The sequence below is a fragment of the Lemur catta genome, chromosome 5 (assembly GCF_020740605.2).
Source record: "Lemur catta isolate mLemCat1 chromosome 5, mLemCat1.pri, whole genome shotgun sequence".
Taxonomy (NCBI): domain Eukaryota; kingdom Metazoa; phylum Chordata; class Mammalia; order Primates; family Lemuridae; genus Lemur; species Lemur catta.
In genome coordinates, this window is record NC_059132.1 from 111,954,063 (window position 1) to 111,978,295 (window position 24,233).

Below are 24,233 nucleotides of genomic sequence, written 5' to 3' on the forward strand. Positions count from 1 at the left end.
TGACCTTAGGAACTGCAGGTCATCATAAGCAGGTCAGTGTGAACAGACCCGTGCTCCCAGTGCACGAGGAAATCGTGGGCAGAGAAGAGCGTGCTGGTTACTAGAGGACTGGGAATGAATGTTTTCCCTAAGATTTAGCAGCAGGTCAAGGACAATCAGTGTCCAGGAATGTACTTCAGGGATTAAAAGGGAGGAGTGGGCTTTTTGGAGGAAAAGCAAGCTGTTGCTGTAGTGTTTGGCTTGTTTTCAAGATTTTTTTCCGCCTGTCAAAGCTAAACACTCTGACAATTTTTTTTTTTTTTCTGAAATAGGTAACACTCCATCTGTTGATGTGGCAAAATTTTTCACATTTTCTTTGTCTAGGTCAGATCATCATAGTGAAATCAACAAGCAGAGATTACTTTTTGTTTCTAATTTTTTTGTTTGTTTTTAAAGGCAGGGTTTTGCTTTGTCATCCATACTGGAGTGCAGTGGCGTCATCATAGCTCACAGCAGCCTCAAACTCCTAGGCTGAAGCGATTCTCCTGTCTCAGCCTCCCAAAGTGCTGGGATTACAGGCGTAGCCACTGTATCTGGCCTCCAATATTCTTTTAATGGCAGGGATTTCCAGGACAGTTATGTCCCTGTACAGTGAAATAAAGTACTATGATTTCTTAAATATGACTAATAATAGAGATAACAGTATGGCAAATCTCTATATAATCATTCAGACTCACCCTCTTGTCATTTTTTCATATTTTAAAATCTTAGATTTTATGTAATTTTACCCCTATACATAGGTCAGTATACATTTCTAAAAACAGACTTTTCTTACATAATCACAGTTTCATTTTTATACATAAAATTAATAATCCTTTGGTATCATATAATTGTCTAAAATTTCCCGTTGATTAAAAAATGTCATTTTACAAGTGGTCTATGTGAATTAAAAAAAACACTTATTAAAATTGTACATATATAGTGTACAACATGATATTTAGAAATACGTATACACTGTGGAATGACTAAATTGAGCTAATTAACATGTGATGAAAACACTTAAAATCTCCTCTCAGCAATTCTCAAGTATACAGTACATTGATATTAACTGTAGTCACATGGTGAACAGTGGATCTGTTGATGTCCTGCTGTCTAACTGAAATTTTGTGTCCTTTGGCAAACACCTCCCCACCCTCTCCCCTCCCCCTCCAGTCCCTGATAAACAGTGGTTCTGCGCTCTGCCTCTGTAAGTGAGCTCACGCGGTGTTTTTCGTTCTGTGCCTGGCTTATTTCACTTAACACGATGTCCTCCAAGTTCATCCATGTTGTCACAAATGACAGGATTTCCTTTTTTTTAAGGCTAACTAGTATTCCATCCTGTATATATACCACATCTTTTATCCATTCATCTGTTGATAGACACTTTATTCCATTTCTTGGCTGTTATGCACAATACTGAAGTGAACACGGGGTGCAGAGATCTCTGTGACATACAGATTTCATTTTCTTTGGATATATAGCCAGCAGTGTGAACTCTTAATTATAGACTGAAAATGAAGGAAACACACACACATAAATATATACACATGGAAATTCAATTTGGGTACTTACACTGTAAAAATATTTATGCTGAGAAAATATTTTTGTTATATTCGTTGTTTTATACATTTTTACAAGCCCAGCTTTTAAAAAATTTTTTTTTTATTTCAGCATATTATGGGGGTACAAATGTTTAGGTTACATATGTTGCCTTTGCTCCACCCAAGTCAGAGCTTCAAGCATGTCCATCCCCCAGACAGTGCACACTGCACCCATTAGGTGTGAATATACCCATTCCTTCCTCCCTGCTCCCACCTGCCTGACACCCGATGAATGTTACTACTATATGTGCACTTAAATGTTGGTCAGTTAATACCAATTTGTTGGTGAGTATATGTGGTGCTTGTTTTTCCATTCTTGCAGTACTTCACTTAGTAGAATGGGCTCCAGCTCTATCCAGGGTAATACAAGAGGTGCTAGATCACCATTGTCTTTTGTGGCTGAATAGAACTCCGTGGTATACATAGACCACGTTTTATTAACCCACTCATGTATTGATGGGCACTTGGGTTGTTTCCACATCTTTGCAATTGTGAATTGTGCTGCTGTAAACATTCGAGTGCAGATTTTTTTTTTATAGAATGTCTTTTGTTCTTTTGGGTAGATGCCCAGTAATGGGATTGCTGGATCAATGGTAGTTCTACTTGTATCTCTTTGAGGTATCTCCATATTAGTTTCCACAGAGGTTGCACTAGGTTGCAGTCCCACCAGCAGTGTATGAGTGTCCCTGTCTCTCCACATCCACGCCGACATTTATTGTTTTGGGACTTTTTGAAAAGGCCATTGTCACTGGAGATAAGTGGTATCTCATTTGCGTTTCCCTGATGATTAGAGATGTTGAGCATTTTTTCATGTTTCTTGGCCATTAGTCTGTCTTCTTTTGAAGTTTCTGTTCATGTCCTTTGCCCACTTTTTGATAGGGTGGTTTGATTTTTTTCTTGCTGATTTTCCTGAGTTCTATGTAGATTCTAGTTATCAGCCCCTTATTGGATGTGTAACATGTGAATATTTTCTACCATTCTGTAGGTTGTCTGTTTGCTTTCTTGATAGTTTCCTTAGCTGTGCAGAACCTTTTTTGATTTGATCAGGTCCCATTTATTTATTTTTGTTGTTGCTGTGCTTGCCTTTGGGGTCGTCTTCATAAATTCTTTGCCTAGGCCAGTGTCTGTAAGAGTTTTTCCAACATTTTCTTCTAGAATTCTAATAGTTCCATGCCTTAGGTTTAAGTCTGTTATCCATGGTGAGTTGATTTTTGTGAGAGGTGAAAGGTACGGATTGTGTTTCAGTCTTCTACATGTGGCTACCCAGTTTTCCCAGCACCATTTATTGAATAAGGATTCTTTTCCCCAGAGTATGTTTTGTCTGCTTTGTCAAAGATTAGATGGCTATATGAGGATGGTTTTATATCTGGATTCTCAGTTCCGTTTCATTGGTCTATATCTGTTCTTTTGCCAGTACCATGCTGTTTTAGTTACTGTAGCCTTTTGCATAGCTTGAAGTCTGGCCCAGCTTGCTTTTTGAAAACACAAAGAATGTCCAAGTACCTTAAGCAGCTTGTATTAGTGTTCTGCAATCCCAGAGAGAACCAGCAGAGGGAGCCCAAATAATTTTTAAAAACCTTACCTATACTTAGAAGAACTAAACTTTAAATTTAAAATTTATGGTATTTAATAAGTGGTGGGGAAAAAACAAAACAAATTTCAGAGTGGTGGTTCTCAAACATTTTTGTCTTCAACCTCCTTTGAGAGATTGATGAAAGTTGTATTACACAATTTTGTACGTATTCTAATAATTTGAGTTCCCACACCTAATGAAGCCTGCCAAGGACCTGGGTTAGGAAGCCCAGCAGGAAAACAGGCGAAAGAAGGATGTCACTCTAACTTCTCCTAGAATTAGAAAATGGATGGATTAAAGAGTAGATACATGGATATAAAACTTGTATGAAAAAGAATGAAGATCAACTAATGATTAGTACATACAGCAGATTCACCACATTTATTACTTCAACAAAATGTAAAACTTATAGGGATAAATAAAACCTGGTGACTTTCTGGAGTATGGTGTACACAGTTCTGAGTAAAGAACATATTTAATGTAAATTTAAAAGTAATAAAATGATAAAATATGGTATATAAATGTCCGGTATGCTTCACTCATTTTTTTTCTCCTCTTAAGCTGGAATCATTTTATACCTTATATAATTTTCCCAAAAGGAACTACAGAGAAATGGCAATGAGGGGAGAAGGGAGGCAACAGATTTGCAGGCAATAAGGAACACTTACTTTGCAATCCATTCTACAGAGTCTTCCTTCTTGAACAGTCAGATCTCCAGGAGCCTGCAAGAAGTGAGGTCTGAAAAATCGCTCTTGAATTGGTTCATTTTCATCTCCACTGTCCCTTGATCTAGAACGAGGCCTTGAAACAAGGTAGACAGATAGTTAAATAGCAACAGACAGTAGTTATTTCCAGATTTTAGTCATCTGTTGTCTTAAAATACACAGGGTAATAATATGATTCCTTATCCTGTCCCTATCTCCAAGATTTACACATAAAAAAAATCAGAAAAGCAAAATCTTGTTTAATTTGGAAATTTACCATAAATTTAATATTCTACTAATTGCAGGCTAGTATAAATCATAAAAGGGGAAATGGGGAAAATGGGGTACTATATTTTAATATTTTTTTCCTAAATATTTTTAAAGCTTTATGAAAAGTAGCAACAGCTGTTGCTCATTTATTACCAAATCCTTCTCAACAGAAATTACTGTAACTTTCCACTGTGATTTTTAAATTTGTGGGAAATTAAAAGTTCTTATTATTTCATAAAAATTTAATATATTTTTAATCAAAATTCCTTTCATATTAACTAGGAAAACAAATTACATTCTTAGGCAAGTTTTCTTTTCCATTAGTTATCCATATGCCAAAAGGCATTATTCTTTTCTTTAAAAAATAAGATTGTGCAAATCTTCCAGATTTTGTGCATCTCTCTCACTTTTAAGTATGTTGGCAGAGGAACCTTTAAGAGGAATACAATTTACAGTAATTGCACGGAACACTGAAGAGAAGAGCAACATACTGAAGACAAATTCTGTCAATAATCACCAGAAGATAAGTTTAAAAACGTTTTCTAGAAAAAGCAAGAGTGGAACAAATGAAATATTAGTATACTAGGCTAATAATTATTAGCTTTTTAATACAGTTTACTCTTCTCCAAGTACAGACCTAATTTATGAGGAAAATGCTTTCTAGGATCCAGTGACACATGGAAAATCCTAAATGTACTGAAGACCACAAGGAAAACAAAGAATAATGCAAGACGACGGGCTTAGTACTAAGTATGTTGTATTATGGCCACAGATACACACCTCGGATCATGTGAACAGATACTGCCACAGTAAGGCTAGAATTAGATCTGCACATGCTCAGCTGCCAGAACTGTCTTCCCAGCGCTGAGCAGAGGTCTCTGTGGATCCAGCCACATCAGGAGGTGTAGACATACCACTCGTCCCATGCTTGTTCAGCTTTCCTGCTTGCCCTCTGTGAGCCTAACTATGTGTTCTCTTCACCAAAGGTGTTTTGTATCCATGGCCTGTAATTTACGGGCAGGACTACTTGGGGATACTCTGTAAAATATCTAGGAACCCAGGCTGACAGGCTGGTTGACTTACCCATGTATTTTTTTTAACTGCAAATATGTTACTAAGAAGTCGTATCTTTCCTCTGTCTCTGCCTACCAGTATTCAGTCTGCATCGTTGTTAGACTCAGGGCTACTAGGAATGGGAAGCATACTCTATCGTTAGCAGATATTTGGGCATTCATGACAAATATTACAAGATTTATGGTCTAATGGTCTTACGTTCTGAATAAGTGATTGAAAAACGAACATTTAACAAACTAGCTGATTTTAAGAAATCTAGTGGCAACAGCTTATGATGGTCAACCCACACAGCTGTTGGTTAAAGAAGTTTGGTTTTGAACATTTGTGTACCATTGACTCATATTTTTATGTTAATATACCCTTTAATGGTACTGAGTCTTTATTTCTCCATATATAAAATGTGCCCTAATTAACAAACTAATGACGGCATATCGGAACGGGCCCAGCAAGTATTAGCAAAGGTTTGTTCCCGCTCCCTTTCTGAATACCAAAGGAGCATAATAGTCAAGGAGCCACATATTTCCATCTCCCAGTTACGGTCACTTTTGTGGTCACACTGTGATTCTAACAGTACTGAATTTATAGTGATAAATACATAAGAATGAAACAAACAAAACAACAGTAACACCTGTGGGAAAGAGCATGTGAAATACCTTCTGCCGTGGGGGTGGCCTGCGGGGGAGCGGGGGCTGCGGCCTCTCTGGTTGACAGCCTGGACCATCAGCCGTCCCGTGCAGCTGACTCGGCCCTGTGGGAGACGCAGCAGGGAGTGACTTGCTGTGCAAACTGCCAGCCACCAGGCACCGTCCTGCCTGCTGTCGGATCTTCCACAGACATCATTGCATTAAAACTCAGTTGCCGTTTTAGTGATGGCACCAGCCCCTTTCAGAAAAGCACTTTCCCTGAGTTAAGTTCCTCAGTAAACTCTGTAACGTAAAGGACTCAGGTGACAGGGTCTTTTTCTGAGCTCTTGAGCAAGCTTTACTGTCTTATCTAGGATCATGCTGAAAATGACAACTCCCTCTGTGAATTAACCTGCTAAGGTCTCCGCGACAGGTGCAGTCGAGCTGTGAGATGGAGCAGGACATCACTCGTGACGATTCCATTTTCACAGTCACATGTCTACAGGTTGTGGCCAATTCTGAAGTCAAAACTAGATGTTTCCTGTCAGGTATTTTCAGTAATATACTTATTAAATGTTGGTGGCATCCCTTCCCCAAACTGTGCATCAAAAGAGATGTCAGCCTGGGAAACAAGCCTTGCGTGAGAAGCGGGCGCGATGACGAGGAAGCTGTGTGACCAGACCACGCCGTGTTCTCATACAATGGACAGATCTGAGACTGAAAAGCCAGAAGCAGTTAATAAATACCTAAAATATGTGGGTTATTTGTTAAGGGCCTTTGTGATGTAAAGCTATATTTTATCTCTTAAATTTATCGATTTAAAGTTTTATAGGCACAACCAGCGGTTGGTTAATGGCTATAATGACAGCTAGACAGGAGGAATCAGTTCTAGTGTTCTATATAGCACAGTAGGGTGACTATAATTAAAAACAATTTATTGTATATTTTCAAATAGCTAGAGTGGATTTTGAATGTCCCCAACACAAATGATAAAAAGTGATGGATGTGCTAAATACCATGATTTGATCATTACACTCTGTATACACATATTGAAATAGAACCTTGTACCCCATACGTATGTATAAGGCTTATGTGTCAGTTAAAAATAGCACATGTACTGCTAACCAATACATGACATTTAGAAAGCATCCAAACTAAGAAGTTGTATAATTTTGACATTTTAATCTGAAAAAAAAAAATCCAGAATTCAGTGAAGCATTTTTGAAAAGATGCCTTCAATGTGTATAATAGAAAGTTCAGGTTTTTAAGTCTGAACATCGTATTTATGAGAAAGATCACACAGCATCAGCATTAATGATTCTGATCACGCTAACGTGGCTGTTAACCCTGGTTGTCGTCATTGTCACAGGGCTCTGCGGCACACTAGTGCCTGCCTTAGCTGTTAACTCTCTCACTGTATCGCTGTACTATCAACACATGAGTAATAGAAGTGAATATATACAGCGAAGCTTGAAATGAGCCAGGAAACCTTATCATGCTAAAACAAAATGCAATCAACAAACTAACATTTTACGTTTAACTCAGCTGTGTGTTCTTTTCTAGTCCAAACAAATGCACAGAGTTTAAAGCTATAGTACACATAAGTCTGAATTCCTGTGTTAAATACCCAGCTGGTAAAGAGTATTTGATGCCTTGTGCAAAGCCAGTTATTTATATGATGTGGAAATAACATTTATATTCCATAGTTCATGAAATTTAACTTGTGGCACGCAGGTCTTTATAAGAGCTTGCCACTTGTATACATAATGCAATTTGAGGAAACATCAAACTGCAAAATAGCCATTCCCAAATCCAAGTGCAATACAGAGTAACTTAGCAACACAACAAAACAAAGTAAAACATTCGTGTTTAGATTTAGTTGTGTCTTAAAGGTAGGATTAGAATCTAAAATAAACTGTATTTGTGAGCCTCCTCTTGGCATCGTGTTTGGTGTCACTGCACAGTCGCTCATTAGTTTGTTCAGCAATGTGACTGCTTTGGTCTCCTATGAATTGATCGGGCTGCACACTGAGTCTGATACAGACCAGGATATGTTTCGAACTATGTGTTCTGTCCAAGCAGAACTTGGATGCAGTCAGCAATACCTAACATGTTTCTTATTCCCAAAAGATTAAACCAGGTGGAAAAATATCATATTGTATAAAATATCCTGCTGAACTTTAGTATTTTCCTCCTTCCTTGGTTCTCACCCTCTTCTTGGCTGCTCTCCGTAATTATTTTCCACTGCTCAGGAGAACTCTGCCATCTGTGTTTCATCACTGAACTAGTTTTTCCACTCTAGTCTTTTCCTCTTTCCCTTGGTCACCTCACATCATCTAGACTGCAGTGCACTAGGGAAAGATAGACACAGTTGTCTCCTTTTCAAACCCGAGCACTTTTAACACTTGAAAAGATTTAAGGCAACGAAAGGGCATCAAGGAAGGGAGGAGTGAGCTTCAGTTTCTGTCCAGTACACCTGCTGCTTTGGGGATCAGCATATCGTGAAAGATTTAGCTTTTTCTTTTGAAATTTTTTTCAGTGCCTACTTATGACTCCTTTAAATCACGTTTTAATTCATAAATTACAAGAATAAAGTACTTGAATCTATGATAACATGTTATAAAGCTGAGATTATGACAGTGCTAACATTTCTGTAAGAGCATTCCTATAGCAACAAATGATAACTGTTGCCAAAGGTTAGGCAGAAAAGGGGCTGTCACTTGCCATGGTGTAAGTGCAATTTTGTTTTCCTGATAGGTGGTAAAGTTCATCCCAATTTCTAGGCAGTGATTCTCAAAACTTTTATCTGGCATATGTGGCCATACCTGCTACTAAAGACTCCAGGATGGGAAAGAAGGAGCTTTATTCTTGGAGTTAAAGTCACCCAGGCAATGTGCTCAGAAACTTGGAATCCAACTGCTGTCGAGTGGCATAAATACAAAACCCTCTCTCAGCCATCTCAATGGGAAATGCACTGTACACAGTTTGAGGTCTACTCTGAGGATTCCCTCAGACTCTCTTCATAGATTTCCCTTCCTGTTGCCTGTCTTTGCTTATTTAGGTAAAGGAGAGCCTTAGCCCCACCTCTTAGTTATTAATAAACTGCTGGGTGGGTCAGCTGACCTGCAGAGACAGGAGCTGGTCTGGTGACTATGACCCTGGGGTTCTGCTCCCCGTGGGTTGCCCAGAACCGCCGTGCCCTTTGCTGACGTTACAGCAGGGATGGGGTGTGGTGTTGGGAGGGCCTGGTGTAAACTGGTCTCCTTGTTTCTTGTCTTTTCTCCAGGGGAGAGCAAACACCAGAGAGGGTAACATGGGGCTCAGCCTGGGATCTGGGAAGCGGCAGAATCCCTGGGCCTGGGAGGAGGGCAGCGACCACTCTTCCGGGCCTTCCCTTGGCCTGAGGGGGAGCAGAGAGCAGCTCCCAGCCTCATGTGTGGCTGTCAGCTGTGCCCTGGGGGTGGCCGTCCTCTCGTCACAGCTCCCTCCACCAGACCCGCAGCTGTGGTGGCTGTGGCACAGCCACGTCTGCTGCCTGACTCCTTTCCCGAGGGGGCCATAAAAAGGAAGCGCCAGGAGGTTAGAAGACCACACACCGGCAACATGCCAGGTAGAAATTCCCTCCCAAACCGACTTGCTCACTCTCCTGCAGTCCCGTGGGCGTGGGGCACCTGGGAACAGAAGGGTCCGTTCCATCCTGGCTCCACGGCTCCTGCCAAGTCTCAGGGTGCTGCTGAGACAGGGTGACTGGTGTCTCTGAATTAAAGTAATGGCACTAAGTAGCATTTACTGAAAGCATACTGTGTGCCCGGTAAACTGAGCTTCTTACGTGTGCTGTTTAAACCCACATCATTATTGGTGTTGTATAGGAGAGGCACAGGCACAGAGAGAGGTTAAGTGCCTTGCTGAAGGTCACACAGGTGACAGAGCTAGAACTCCGCCTCGGATCTGCCCGTACCTGCACCGCCCGCCTGCCCCGGGCCCTTCGGCACCGTCAGCGCCGCCCGGTGGTCCTGGGCTTCGTCGTGTCTTCCCTTCCTCCTTTTCCTGTGTTTACGGGGTTTTTTGTTTGCTTGTTTATTCTTGTTTTTGTTTTTCGGCTTTATATACTGGTCTCTGGGTAAGATTACATTTAATTTTTTAAAATTTACTTTTAATTTAAACTGACCAATTGCAGTTGTATACACTATGGGGCACAGTGTGGGATGACCCCAGGGCGATCCCAGCAGCCCTCCTCTATCTTGTGGCTTCATCGCGGCTGTCCAGAGGTCGACTGGTCAGGCCCCTGCGGCTGGCGGCTGTCTGAAACCCTCACACTGCCACTGCTCGAGCACTGAGTCCTCCCCCATTTAGAGCTTTTCCACATGCAAAACACATTAGTGTCATCTGAGGAAGACTCGAAGCAGACTCACAGCTGCAGCTGTACGTTTGTGTTCCTTTGCAGTGTGAAATGGCTTAGGCCAAGCACAACCAGCACGTGCTGGGAACGCCCTTGGAGTTGAGGGCAGGACCCGAGTGCGAATAGCACCGCTCCCTCCCCACAGCGTCAGCCAGTCCTGGGGCAAAGAGGAATGAAGGACCCAACCTGAGGAACAATTCTGGATTTTGTTGGGTTCCCCACCATTTTTTTTTTTAACAAGCAGAAAACTGAAAGTTGAAATTTGTTAATTGTCAAAAAAACATACTGAAGATATAATAAGGAAAAAGAAGCAAGTTCCACTTTTGTTCCCCTAAATATACCAAACTTCAACACCAATAAGCATTAAATTGCATCTTTTTAATAGAGGTGGTGATTCTGACTGACTTTCAGGCTCATGGTCATGTATTCATTGATAAAAAAAGGAGAACTTCAAGAGTGTGTGTTAATGTGACAGCTTTTCACTAACAGTGAAGAGTTTGCTGTGCTCTGTCACAACCTGACTAGCTGGCTGACTTGCATTTTAATATTATTGCTGAAAAAATGTGTAACAATGGACCAGTAGAATAGAATAAACTTTTAAAAGTTTGTAAGCTTTGTTAAAATTATTTGTAGTATTCTCTAACACTAAATATTTTCTTTGAAAGAAATAATGAAATATGGAATGATATAAATAGATCAGAGATTTTCAAAAAGATAAATTCTGGGACTGGATGTGGTGGCTCATGCCTGTAATCCTAGGACTTTGGGAGGCTGAAGTGGGAGAGTCACTTGAGGCCAGGAGTTTGAGACCAGCCTGAGCAGCATACTGAGACCTGGTCTCTACAAAAAACAGAAAAATTAGCTGGGCTGGGCGTGGTGGCGAGCGCCTGTAGTCCCAGCTACTCGGGAGGCTGAGGCAGGAGGATCGCTTGAGCCCAGGAGTTTGAGGTTGCTGTGAGCTGTGATGATGCCACTGCACTCCACCCTGGGCAACAAAGCGAGACCCTGTCTCGGGGGGGGGGGGGGGGGGGAAGGGGAGGGAGAACTTCTGGATAATCTTCATTACTTATATAATAAAATTATTTATTTTAACTTTTTAAAAATTACCCTGTCACACACTGAGCTCTTAAGGTACAAAGTCACTTCTTACTTGTGTCCCACATGTGTTCCAGTGCCTAGAATATATAAAATATTCAATAAGAAAGAATTTGTAGGCTTGAATTGGGAACATGATACCCAGGAGCCTCCTACTAAATTCTAAGAAGGCAATTGATTTTTTGACCCTAAATCTAAGGGCAAATGCAAGAGAAAACATTTTGATGAAAACAAATCCTGAATGCTATATGTAGGTACTATCAAATTATAATTTATCTATACTCTTATACAGTACTTACTGATGAGTGGGTGTGTATTTTAAAATATTTTACTTTGTGGAGTTTTTCTACCATAGCCCATATGTGCCATTCACTCTCTATCCTTTTCTAATTATTTTCTTCACATACTCCTACCTGACACTATATTATTTATGTACTCGTTTACTGGCGTATTTTCCACCGTAGGGTTTGTCCCGTCCATCCCTGTGATCCCACCACCTACACGCCAGGCCCCTCACACTTGGGAAAGGCATATCCATCCCCGTAGGTGAACCAACACCTGATCGGACAAACGACTCATGAAACAAAGAATTTTTCTATCCTCTGAAACCAAGATGGATGTAGGATTTGGAAAAATAGTTTTATAAGTCAAAGAAGTATAACTTCACCTTTTAATTAAATAGTTCCTCTGTCCCATCAAGTGCCCGTAAGCACTAGACACAGAACTGAGCCCAGACCTGTCCCCTCCTTCACCTGAGGGTTTGCAGCCATGATGGTGTAGTTCCCGTCGTCGTCCAGGGTGGAGGCTGCGGTGTGGAGAGAGCAGGTCCCGTCGGGATCTCGCTGGACGGCGTAGTGGTCGCTCCTTGGGGAAATCTGCTTCCCATCTTTGAACCAGTAGATCTGTGCAAGGAGACAGGATTCAGGCGTGTGTAGTCTTACTCTACTGGGATAGGACTGAAAATAGTAACATTGTGGTCTGCAGATCTGATCTGAGTTTTCGTGTTAAAATGTTAAACCAAATACCTGAATAGGAAATTAATTTTTGAGTGAAAAAAAGCAGGTAGCAAGCAAGTTCAATTGCATTTTACATTTAAAAAATTATATACCCTCTGTTTTTCGTATGGTATGACACCCACATGTTATTGATATGATAGGACGTGTACTGAATTTGGGCAGTGGTCATTGCTGTCAGGTGGCATTATAGGCATTTTTGTTTTTGCTTCTTTCCTCAAATGTACTAGCAGTTAAAATGTATTACTTGTAAAGTAAAGATAAAAGTCATCTTAGAGACCAAAAAGAGATCCCAAACTCTAATCATTCTACTGGACTGTGCTTGACAAACCAGAGGGCAGCAGGGTGGGCGGGCACAGTGCAGAGCTGGTGAGGGGGGGACACTATTCACTGTTGTTTTAATTCTAGACCAACCAGTGTATGACTGCAGGTCAGAGCTTGACAGCTCTCCTCATTACGTTAAAAAAAAAAAACCCACAATGTATTGAAAAGTACAATAATTTTCAGATCTATAACTTGGGTTGATAAAAAATTGTGACAGAGTAAAAGTAAATTTTGATTAAATAAAAATTTTAAAGTGGTCCAACTACTTCTATAGATCCTCTTTCCTTCCCTCACCTTTACACAAAACCATTGGTCCAAGGATGTCTGATGTTTTGCTATTATTTTGGACTTAGCCTGTGAACTACAGGTAAAGGTGAGCCCATTATAATGAGTCACAGTGCCAGCAGCCCTAACAGAACTGAGATGCTGAACCAATACCTGCATTAATCTACCTCCAGACTTACTGTTAGGTAAGAAAATGAACCCTCTGTTTTTTTAAGCCACAGGAAGTTTTTTGGCATTTTTGCTCCTTGCAACCAAAAGCATTTCTAACTGATTCCTAGCAAAAGAAACCTACTTTAGACTCTTTAGTTTTTAAAATAAATTTCTTAATGTAAATCAATATGCAAATTAAGAACACAAACTGGCATTCAAATTCAACTCTCAAAGTATTTGAATCTGAAAAATCTTTTCAAAACCTACATTCCTAAGATGGGAAAAGGCTAGAAATATATATAGCACTAAATAAAAGCATGAATTATCAGGATCTGACTGCTATAACTTTTCCAACTCCTATTTTTCAGATAGCTCCAAATGTATAGAAAATTTTATTAATCTCTAGAACCTAAAAATTAATCATCAACTATACTAATAACTTTCTGTTCTGAAAATTATATAAAGCATCATACTTCATAATTATCGTATTCTTTGTGGTGGTTGATTATTTCTGATGGAACACAGAAGTTGTAATTAGTACACAATTTCTGCCTTTTACATTCTTGCCATCATGCCAGTTCTTGAGAGTTATTTCTTTCCTTTAATCATATTTTTAATCTCCCTTAAATGTGGAATACAACTTTGAAATAAGAGTTAAGAAATATTTCCAAAATTGTTACCAAGACTACTAATGGCGGGGGAGGGGAAGGATACAAGAATGAAAACAGGGAAAATAGAAATTATTTTCAGTCTTCCCAGGTCTCAATGAGAACAAGCATTCCAAGGGAGGAATAATTTTTTCTTTAAATATAAGCTAAGAAAAGAATGCATTTCTTTAAACTTTAATGAGAATTCCATGCTTTAGTAATCATAATGTAATCTATATAACACATGCAGAAGTAGACAGTTCTTTAATGAACCAGGGGAGAAGGAGAAGGGCGAGAGAGCAGAAGGAAGGCTGAAAGAGGAAACTCTGAAGATACAAAGTTTGAAATAATGAAGCCTCTTAAACCTGTGAAACATTTAAATTTGTATGAGAAAAAAACAAAAGCCCATCTTTCAAGTGAACTGGAGAATTCTATGAGAATAGGAATCAATGCTCTTAAGCCTTGAATATGGTTTAAAAATAAGTGGAATCTTTTTGCAAATATCTGAGAAGTTCAAGACATAATGTCTTGTCAAATTTCATTCATAAGCTGCAAATTTATTTTTAATACATTTGATATCATATTGTGAGAATACATAGGTATTATCTAAATTATGCCAAGAATATGGTAAAGAAGTTTTCTATAATAATAGACTTTATTTTGAAAGTCCCATTTTATCAGGCGTGGATAAAAGTTTGAAAATTTAAGGCTATTTTCTTTTCTCCATATTTCTCTGACTATGGGGCTGGAATTCAGTTTTGAGGAAAAGTATATGATGGTAAAACATACATTATTATGAAAACAAAACAGTGCATGGAGCTGTAGGAAATTAATGCCTGAAAGTGTCAGGTATTTTCATACCACTTGCCTTTCTTCCATTTTGACTCTCATTTCAGCTCTTTTATACCATTGTTAAACTTTTAATTTCAGTGAGTATTTTTCATTTCTATATGCTTATTTTACAAATCTACAGTTTTGGTACTGTCCTGTTCTTTCATTATGGTTTCTATTGCTTTTTAAATTGTTTCATTACTTTAAATATAGTTATTTTAGAACCTCTTTAACATTGTCCAGTATTGTGCAATACTCAGCCTTCTGTTTTCCTGTTTCTTGCACTATTGACTCTCATGGTTGTTTATTTCCTAATGGTTTGTAAGTTTTTATCATGAACTAATGTTCAGTTGCATTTTCTCCCTTCTACCCTGTCGAAGTCTGATACGCCTCAAGCTGTGCAAGTATATAGGACACTTTTTGCTTGCTTCTAAGGATTTTAATTGACCAGGACTTAATTTTATATTAATTTCTAAACTTTTGGCTCTATATCATGTGATAGTGTAATTTGAGGGTTTTAATTTCTCGCCTTTTTCATTCTTTTCACTCGAGCCCTAGGGAAAATGTACTCGTGTTGATTGCTTTGCTGGGCTAGTGAGCAGTTACTCTATCACCCTTTCAAGAGAGGGCAGCTCCTTACCCAGCACGTCAGTTGTCTGTGTGGCCCAGGCTCCCATCCCGGTCAGCCCTGTCCTCCTCGGCATCGGAAGTTTGACTGTCCGTCCTAAACAGCATTCCTCACCCCACCTCCCTTGGTACACGTAGGAAGCCCTGGTTTTGTGCATTAAAGATGTGAAGTTTTTATAACCAGTGGTTAATTCTCTGTACGTACAGAGCACGGGGTTCCCATCCAAGCCTGGCCACTCACCGGCTAAGTTAATTAACCACACAGAGTTCAGTTCAGTCACTTGCAGTGTGGGACTGACAGTAAGGAGTAAATAGTATAGGTGTGACAGTTCCTTGTTAATTATTCACTCGCCGTTATTTGGGGTCCCTTTGATTGTACTCTATTCGAACCCAAATTCCACTCCCCACACCACCCGTTTTGGTTTCTCATGCCTTCTGAAGATGGCCCTGAACTCGAAAGCACTGAACACACTTCCATCGTGGGTACTGAGAAAGGGGGTCTGTATCTCTTCTTCATTACGTGCTGCCTTTCGGAAGCTAAACTCTTCCTCAGAAAATGACTCTTAAAAAGCTGAAATTTCAACTATGTCTTCTCAGCTCACCTTTGGCCTTGGATTTCCAGCCACTCTACATGTGAAAGTGACAGGCATTCCCTCAAAGATCTTGTAGTGCTTCAGCTTTGTCTCGAAGAACGGCGCCACTCCGTTTTCCACGGGCACATCCCCGTATGGAACCTCATCCCCCGATTCGTCCACAGGAGACCGTTCCAGCCTGTACTCGATCTCGCTGATGAGTCTCTGTTCACAGCTGGAGACTTTGTATTCCTGGATCAAACCAAGTGTAATGAGCAGCTTCGATGCCATGTGGTACGATGCGTCTCCTGCCTCCTACCCCTCTCCCGTAAGGCACTGAGAACACAGGGACATTTTTACCCTAGACCTTAGAAACATAGTCTGAGCCCAGTTCAATTCCATATAAAACAAAAAACATCTGGAAGTGAGTATATGTGGTATTTCAAATTGTCTTCAAGCCCTATCATCCAAGAAGAAGAAGAAAGAAAGAAAGAAAAAGAGGGGGAAAAAAAACCCCAAAAGATGAGTGTGTTTTTTTTCTCTTTTGGGGCAGGGGAAGAGGGAGAAGGACAGAAAAAGCAAAAGCAAAGGCTGTGCCCCCAACTGTTCATAAAAATAAAATGCAGTGGGACGTTGATTTCTCTCTGCAGGATGGCAGCCGATGCAGGCTGGAGCATCCCTCCAGAAGGCCAACAGTGCGTGTGGCAAGCAGCCGCAATGCTGCATTGAGTTTAGCAAAAGAATAGTGGAAAAAAGTGCCACTATTTTTTTCACCGATAACAATCCCCTGCCTCCCAGGGCCCCTCCTTAGCTCTGCGGCTACTAGGAACCCGCTCTGTTCAAAGAAAAAGTAGGACTGACAGTCCAGTCAAAATTTGGGCTAAAAAGACTGCAAAGAACACATCAACATCCTATGATGTGATTAAAGTGAATTCTATAGGGTTTTCTTGTGTTTTTGCCTGCAAAGTGGAATGGAGACAAGGCAGCCCATTGTAAAATGTTTTCTATTTAGTATTAAATAAAAGATAATTTTAACTGTACTTTAAGGAAGTTAATCCTTCAAAAAGTTTGTTAGTTTGAAGGAAGAAATACAATGGTATGAATAAAACTACAAAAAATACACAAGTTGTTTTGTCTCATTATCAAATTAATCAATTTAAGAATTACCACTTTTTTCTCCTAGAAAGGTATAACAAATGAAAAGCTTAATGATTTAAAGTTCAGAGTATCTGCCAATGACCGAATTAAATTCACGTTTGATCATATTCCAGTTATTTTGTTCATCTGATATTACACGAAAACAGATACTAGTCGCAGCATTTATAACACGTGGCAGTAAAGACAGACACGAGGGTGAAAAGGAAGAACAGAAAACAGACTTGGTGAAAGAACAGCAAGAGGAGAAAGGTGAAAAGCGTAACCTTTTGACCGTCCACAGGATTCCCCACAGAAGCATGAGGACACCCCATTTCCTGTAAGGGCAGAAAAAAAGAAGTGAAGACTAATGATAGAAATAATAATGTAGCAAGATTTCTACTTTTCTTTAAGTGAAATGTTTGTGGTAGGATTTTTAGCACAGAAAAACTTTGAGATTTTGAAGGATGACAATAGACATGAGAAAGACTTTACTTGATCCTTTAAACTTGTTTTAATACTTTCTTTTAGCTTGAGACTATCTGGAAACTCCAAATGGAAGCAGTAGAGATTATAAAGCAGCCTGTATCAAACCCAGGAAGTGCCTTTTTGGTGAGAGCAGGGAACAAACAGCCCGTAGATCCTCTGCTGATCAGAGACTCACAGCCACAGCTGGTCCCCGCTTACAGTGGTGCGGAAGTGACAGGCATGTGGTAGAAACTGTACCGCGAGTACTCTACGACCACTCTGTTTCTCACTTCGAGTAGAGCATTCAATACGTTACATGAGACAGTCAACACTTTACTATAAATAGGCTTTGTGTTAGGCGACTTTGCCCAGCTGCAGGCTAATGTAAGTGTCCTGAGCATGTTTAAGGTAGGCGAGGCCAAGCTATGTTTGGTAGGTTGGGTGTATTAAATGCATTTTTGACTTACAGTGTTTTCAACTTATGATGGGTTTACCAGGACATAACCCCATCCTAAGTTAAGGAGCATCTGTATACATGTGAAAGAAGATAAAGACATAGTCTTTTCTGTACACAGATATTTTACTTTGACTAGATATTAAAAATGCACAGTTAACCCTTGGAGGAAACAGGTGTGAACTATGAGGGTCCACTTAGACGCGGATTTTCCTCCACCTCTGTCACCCTGAAGACAGCAAGACCCACCCTCCTCTTCCTTCTCTTCCTCCTCTTCCTCAGCCTACTCAATGTGATGAGGATAAAGACCTTTATGATGATCCACTTCAACTTAATGAATAGTAGATATGTTTTCTACTTATGATTTTCTTAATAGCATTTTCTCTTCTCTAGCTTGCTTTATTAATACAGTACCTAATACATACAACATATAAAATATGTGTCAGTCAGTTGTTTATGTTATTGGTAAGGCCTCTGGTCACCAGTAGGCTATTTGGGGAGTCACAAGTTACATGTGGATTTTTGGCTGTGCAGGGGGTTGGTGCCCCTCACCCCCGTGTTGTTCAGGGAAATCTACACTGGCTCTTTCAAACAATGTCATTGAAAACTATTTTGCATTAAAGCACAGGAGAAGAAAAACAGGAAGATACCTGAAAGGAGAATAAACGAATAAATAAGATAAAAAGAACAGGTATCGCTGATGGAAATCATTCTATCAATGACCTCATTCTATCTGGTACACAGTATGTGCTCCGTCAGTATAGCTATGAGGCTGACTGATACTAATACAGTTTTCCGTGACTTGCTTCCTACTTTCCACAGAATTGATCCCAAGAATAGCGTCCTTGAAAAGTACAGGGAAAGGAGAAAATTGTGATTTTTCTAAGAAACCCAGAGCGACACAATACCTGATTAGCTGTTTCCTCTTCTGGCTCCTGAACGTGAAAGACAGTCGCACTGTCGGCACCCAGCAGTCGGCGAGCCATTCTCTCCTCGTATGTTAACCTCTAGACAAAAGAAGGCGGCACAGAAATACAAAATTAGAAAAAAAATCATAACTACATATGGCTTATGAAAAAGTAAAAAACAAAACAAGTTTTGATGTTTTCTGTAATTAACTGTTCTCTCTCCAGCTTCAGACACCCGTATGTAAAAGGCGTGTTTCATTCCCTTGATGCTGGGGTCTGCCCGTCACCTCCCCGCCCCTGACGGCCCGATGCTCAGAGCCACCGGCTGACACTGTGCCGAGGCAAAGTGAGCAATAAGCCTCAAAGCAGAAGCCACGTAGCAAATACGTGTCATGTGCTTATCTTTAATGACAAACATAGAGGAAAAAAGATATGCAAACAGCACAGCACAATTTAAAGGAAATGTTATTTTTATAGCCATCCATGGGCTTCAGAACAGCCCGGTCAGCTCCAAGGAAAAACAGAAAGCTCCTCCAAAGGGGAAGACACTGATCCGCAGGAAGATGCCGACCAGCTAGTGGGGACTATCCTCTCTGCTTTGAGGTTCTCAGCCCTAAAAGCACTTCCCAGGCTGCTGGGGGATGCAGGTGAAAGGAGGCAAATGTGACAACCCACAGAGAACGACTGCGCGTGGCTGAGTCAGCAACAGGATGGAGACAGACACTTGCCAAAGCTGATGTCCCCAGTTCAGGCCTGCTCCGAGGCAGGTGGCTTTCCCATCAGGCAAACGCAGTGGCAGTGTGTCTGTAACTAGCAACCAGCACTTGGGCTCAGCCCCAACTGTTTTTGCCAGGCCATTCTCACACACGAGAAATGCCAGCATTTGTGTTGTGTATTGGGGTGATTCCTGCTCTTGAGTGTTGGTTCTAAAGGGACTTGGAATCATGAGTCTGGGAGGAGCTTTCAGAATCCATCTACCCCATCAGGGGCATTTTATAAACAAGTGTGTGATTAGAAATAGAGAATAATTAGTATGGCGGAATCTTAAAAAAGTACAGAAGCTATTTCAGATAAATTTCCCAACTTCTGAATGTAGATGCAAATTCTATTGGAAAGTCTCTAATCAGGAAAATATGTTGGGTAAATTTACAATTTCCAGTAATTGCTGGTTCCAATCCCAGCTGAAACCAGGAAGTGAAACAAGTTGAGTGCCAAATGACAAATAGTCCTGAAGTTCAAATTAGTTCTTTTAATAAAAGGCAGGGGACAAGACGAGATAGAGGTGGTGTCTGAGTGGCATGTGGAGCATCACAGTCCAGTGTGCTGGTGTTCAAATTAACTTTCTCATGTCTGTTAAAAAAATCATGAATTCAAAGAGTTTTAAATACCTACTCTCTTAAAAAGCTTTCCTAATATTTTCATGGAGAACTATATCAGCGTCAAAGGCAGGCCTGCAGCAATTTCCACCCTGTTCCTTAGGAGCAGAAATATCAATTTTATATCTATTTCACCTGCTACCCTTAGGAGCCAAATTTACTGCAGTTTTGTTTTTAAATAGACTTAGTTCCTACTAAGACAGTTTTGTTTCTAAATCTCCGTCACGTGGATACACATCCTTTGTCTATTGAAGCCAAAAATAAGAGAATAATATGTAACATTAGGAAAAAGTTGTTTGAAAATCCCATTTTCTAAAAAGGGAAATCTTACTTGTCCTTTTAGGCTCTCAAATCTGGGTATCTATGGAACTTATTGTGAATGTTATTCACTGCTAAACAGATAAATATAAATATTATATACTTATATATGAGATACATAAAATAACATAAATATACACATAATATACATATAATTTACATAGTGTGATTGAATAATAGCTTATAAAAGTCTTAGCTTAACCAAGAGAATCTTACTCCATAAGGAATATTTAAATAAACAACCAAAAAGAAAAAAGCTGGAGAGATGCCTTTACCTGGCTTGAAAAGGTTCCCGTAAGTATTTATTTTAATCTTTTAAAGGCTTTAGTTGACAGAGCCTGGGAAAACCTCCAAAGTATGTACATTTACACATGCAATCACTTATTTCAAGGAGAAAATATCTTCCCTTTGTGAAAATCTTCCATACTCAGTGAAATGAGTAACTAACACAAAACTCATTAGAATTTTAATCTTCCTTAATCAGATTAAGATGCCCTAATAATTAAAATCAGAATTCAACACTCCTCCTCCTATCCTCTGCCTTCCCAATCAGATGTGGCCTGTTCTCACATTTTTATTTGTCAGTGCTTGATAATTAAAATTCCCAGAAAACCTAATCAACATAGCAAGCTTTCTACTCTGAAGAAAGTGTCTGAGAAGGAGATTTTATACAAAGAGGCCTTTTTCTTCTACTTAAGAGCCAGGCAATATTTTCTGGTTACAATTCCAAAATAAAGCTACAAGAGGCGCCTCCCCTTTACCTGGGAAATCTTATTTGCTGGATTTGCTTTTCCTGTCCCTTTAAAATACTCCAATGTAGTAGGAAAAGCGTCAGCAAAAAACAAAACTGATGAGGAAACATTTCAGTCCAGTGGTGAAAACATCTCATATATATATATTTTTTTACCAGATCTGTCTATGTCCTCTACAATTCTGTAGCCTTAAAACGTAATTATTTTTTTTCTTGCGTTTAGTCGTCGTGCTTTGACACACTAGCACAAGGTCGTGGAACCGACTGCGGCCCGGCCAACCTGAACGCGGGAGCTCGGAGGCTGCGGGGCTGGGCCTGGTGCTTGGGGAATAGGCGTTGCTCTTGCAGACCCTGCGTCAGTATCTGCTAGAACAGAACCGAGATGCAGCAAGTTTCCCTAGAAGGGTGTGTTTTGTGTAGAAGCGACACAAGCCACAGAACCCAGAGTCCCCTTTTGGAACTGGAACTGCAGCCCCTGCTCCGGAGAGAAGCCCACCCGCCACTGCAGAGCCCACTCCCCTCCCCGCGCGGCCAGCCAGGGTGGGTCCCCGCGTCCCTCTTGGCCTCGCTTGTTCTGCTCCCGACCTCCCCTGCACCCCTCCTCCTCCCCCTGTCCCCACTGTCTGTCCTCGCTCCCAGGCTGGTTGCGGGAACAGGAGCAGGCAGGGAAGGCCAAGCAGGAGGAGCCGTTTCATTTCCCCCCTTCTCCAGATTCTAGCCGTAGCACTAAGGGATGCTGAGATCAGGAGTAATAAAACAATCCTGTGGACGTATCTTGAGAACCCGGGTCTCGGTGCAGCGAGGGCAGAGTCCCCTGACGACTGCCCGCCCGGCCCGGCCTCCCTCCCGCCCTCCGTACCGGCTGGCCGTTGTTCAGCAGGTCCTCCTTGAAGCGCAGTTTCCGCTCCAGGTCTTGAATGACGGCGTCCTTTGTGCCTTGAATCTCCTCGTCGGAGGCTATCCTGGCGGTTCTGCTGGCCTTCTTTGGAAACCCCCTGCGGGACAAAGCACAGGCAGTGGTCAGTTGTCGGGCCGGTGACTCCCCGTGCGACACTCGGTCCACCCGAGACGGTGCAGGGTGTCCGCGCGTCACCCCCCTCCGCCGCAGCTGTCGCGGGAAGGAACACGACAGCTGGCGTCGGCAGTCCCGGGCACGCTAACTGGAACCGGGTTTCAGGGACCGTCCCGGGACTCGGGGACCGGGCCCCAGCGGTGGGGAAAGGCCGGGACGGGGGAGGCCTGTTTCAGTCCCGGGAGGCAGCGACGGGAAGTGAAAGGATGTTGGGATCTGTGATGAGACCTGGGTTTAAAGTTGGGCTCTACCGTGTATCAGGTTTGTGACCTGGGCAAGTCTCTTAAAACAGGTAAAAAAAAACATATACCGCCTACGAGTGTTGGGAGGATCTGGGAGAGAACGTATTTCTTTCATGCTTTTATTCAGTCTTCTGGTCCTTGGTCATTCATTCTGCAACATCAGTGCCCAGCCCCTTCTATGCGAATGTTAGGCTTGTTGCCATCCCCTTAGATCCTGATTTGATTGGGTGGCCAGTGTCACGTGACGCAGGGTCTCTTTTATGCTCGAGGGCTCCGGGAGGTCCGCAGGCTCTGTGCTGCGCACCCCAAGCCGCCTCGGCCCAGCCAGCCCAGGGCTCTGGGGACGGGTCGCATCTCAGGACCTTTCCTTTCAAGGCCGGCGACAGCAGCCCGGCCTGTGAGCCAGGGCCGCGGTGCCCGACGCTGCGGGTGCAGTCGCTGCTATCGGTGCCTTAGACAGGTCACTTCCTGTTTCTCCCCTTTCCCTCCCAGAGCAGTGGCAGAGATGGATGAGAACTGGAATACTAGACAATGGGGAAAGGAATGACCCATCGCCACCCGCATCAATAAAGTTGGATTCCAAAAAAAAAAAAATTGAGTTAAAATTTGAGCAAGTCACAGAAAAATATATATAATGCTCTTCCATTTATAAATGGGCAAAAGCTAAACAGTCTGGTGCAAGCGCAGTGGTTCTCAAAGTATGGTCCCTGTGTCAGCGTGACCCGAGGAGTTGTGAGAAACGCACATTTCTGGCATCACTCCAGACCACTGAATCAGAACTCTGGGTTGAGGTCCAGCAATCTGCGTTTTGACAAGCTCTCTTGGTGAATTGTGATACATGCAAAAGTTTGAGAAACAAACTTAGGGAAACCATAAAGTAAGACTATAAAGAGAAGAGAATGATTTACTCCGAAATTCAGGGTAGTGGTTGCGTCTCAAGGAGAGGAGTGGATGCAACTGGGGAGGGTCACATGGGGGCTTCAGAGGTACTAGAAATGGGTAAGAATTTCATTTTATTATTAAGTTATACATATACATTGTACCTATTTCCCTATTTGTGTATTTCATGATAAGCTATTTCTGAGTTTAAAAAGGGTTTGCTGCAAACATGTCAAGGGATTATATGCTTATACCACTTCACTGATATGGTAGAAAGTGCCAGAAGGTTAAGGATGTACCTGAGCATTGGGTTCCCCAACTCCCAGCTTCTTACTATTTCACCCACCAGTGCTGGGAACAGAACAATTGCTAAGTACACACTAGAAGACGTGGGGATCCATAGCAGCTCTGCACCCAGCCCTCATCCACCACCTGTGTCTTCCTGAGGCCCCGGTCCCCAACCCCAACCCTAACCCTGGACATCTTTCCTCTTGTCCACACCCCTTTATTTCTTAGCTGAACTTTTTCTGATTTTGTTGGGTGTTCACTCTTCAGTGTGCTTAGGGAAGGAAGGTGATCCCCTCCCTAAACTCGGGGTGATTTATATAAGCCAACTTGAATGGTCTCGGTGCCCCAGATGTGATTCTTCAGCCAGAGGCATACGCTCTGGCTGTGGCCCAGGAGACTGGGGGACCGGAGCTGGGGGAGAGAGGGTGAGGTGCTCTGGCTAAAAATTTTCCGTGTCTGAGAAGAAACAGGAAGAAACGCCCCTCTTCTTCACTGGCTCCCAGTGTCAGAAATAGGATGCCAAAGCCTGCTACATCC

The 24,233-nt window shown here is 41.5% G+C and overlaps 1 protein-coding gene across 3 annotated transcripts in view; it reads right to left on the minus strand.

Annotated features, from left to right (window-relative positions):
• The window catches only part of PALLD (palladin, cytoskeletal associated protein), a 196,832-nt gene that overhangs the window by 8,229 nt on the left and 164,370 nt on the right, over positions 1-24,233 (minus strand). The window contains exons 3-9 of one of the 3 annotated variants that reach the window (XM_045552537.1): positions 22,075-22,210; positions 18,771-18,869; positions 17,228-17,278; positions 15,837-16,058; positions 12,110-12,259; positions 5,894-5,988; positions 3,861-3,993 (exon numbers count right to left, since the gene is read on the minus strand). In XM_045552537.1, coding sequence (XP_045408493.1) covers positions 3,861-3,993; positions 5,894-5,988; positions 12,110-12,259; positions 15,837-16,058; positions 17,228-17,278; positions 18,771-18,869; positions 22,075-22,210 — 886 coding nt within the window. Of the gene's footprint in view, positions 1-3,860; positions 3,994-5,893; positions 5,989-12,109; positions 12,260-15,836; positions 16,059-17,227; positions 17,279-18,770; positions 18,870-22,074; positions 22,211-24,233 lie in introns of those variants that run through there. The other 2 variants (XM_045552538.1, XM_045552536.1) reach the window with 2 other exon arrangements.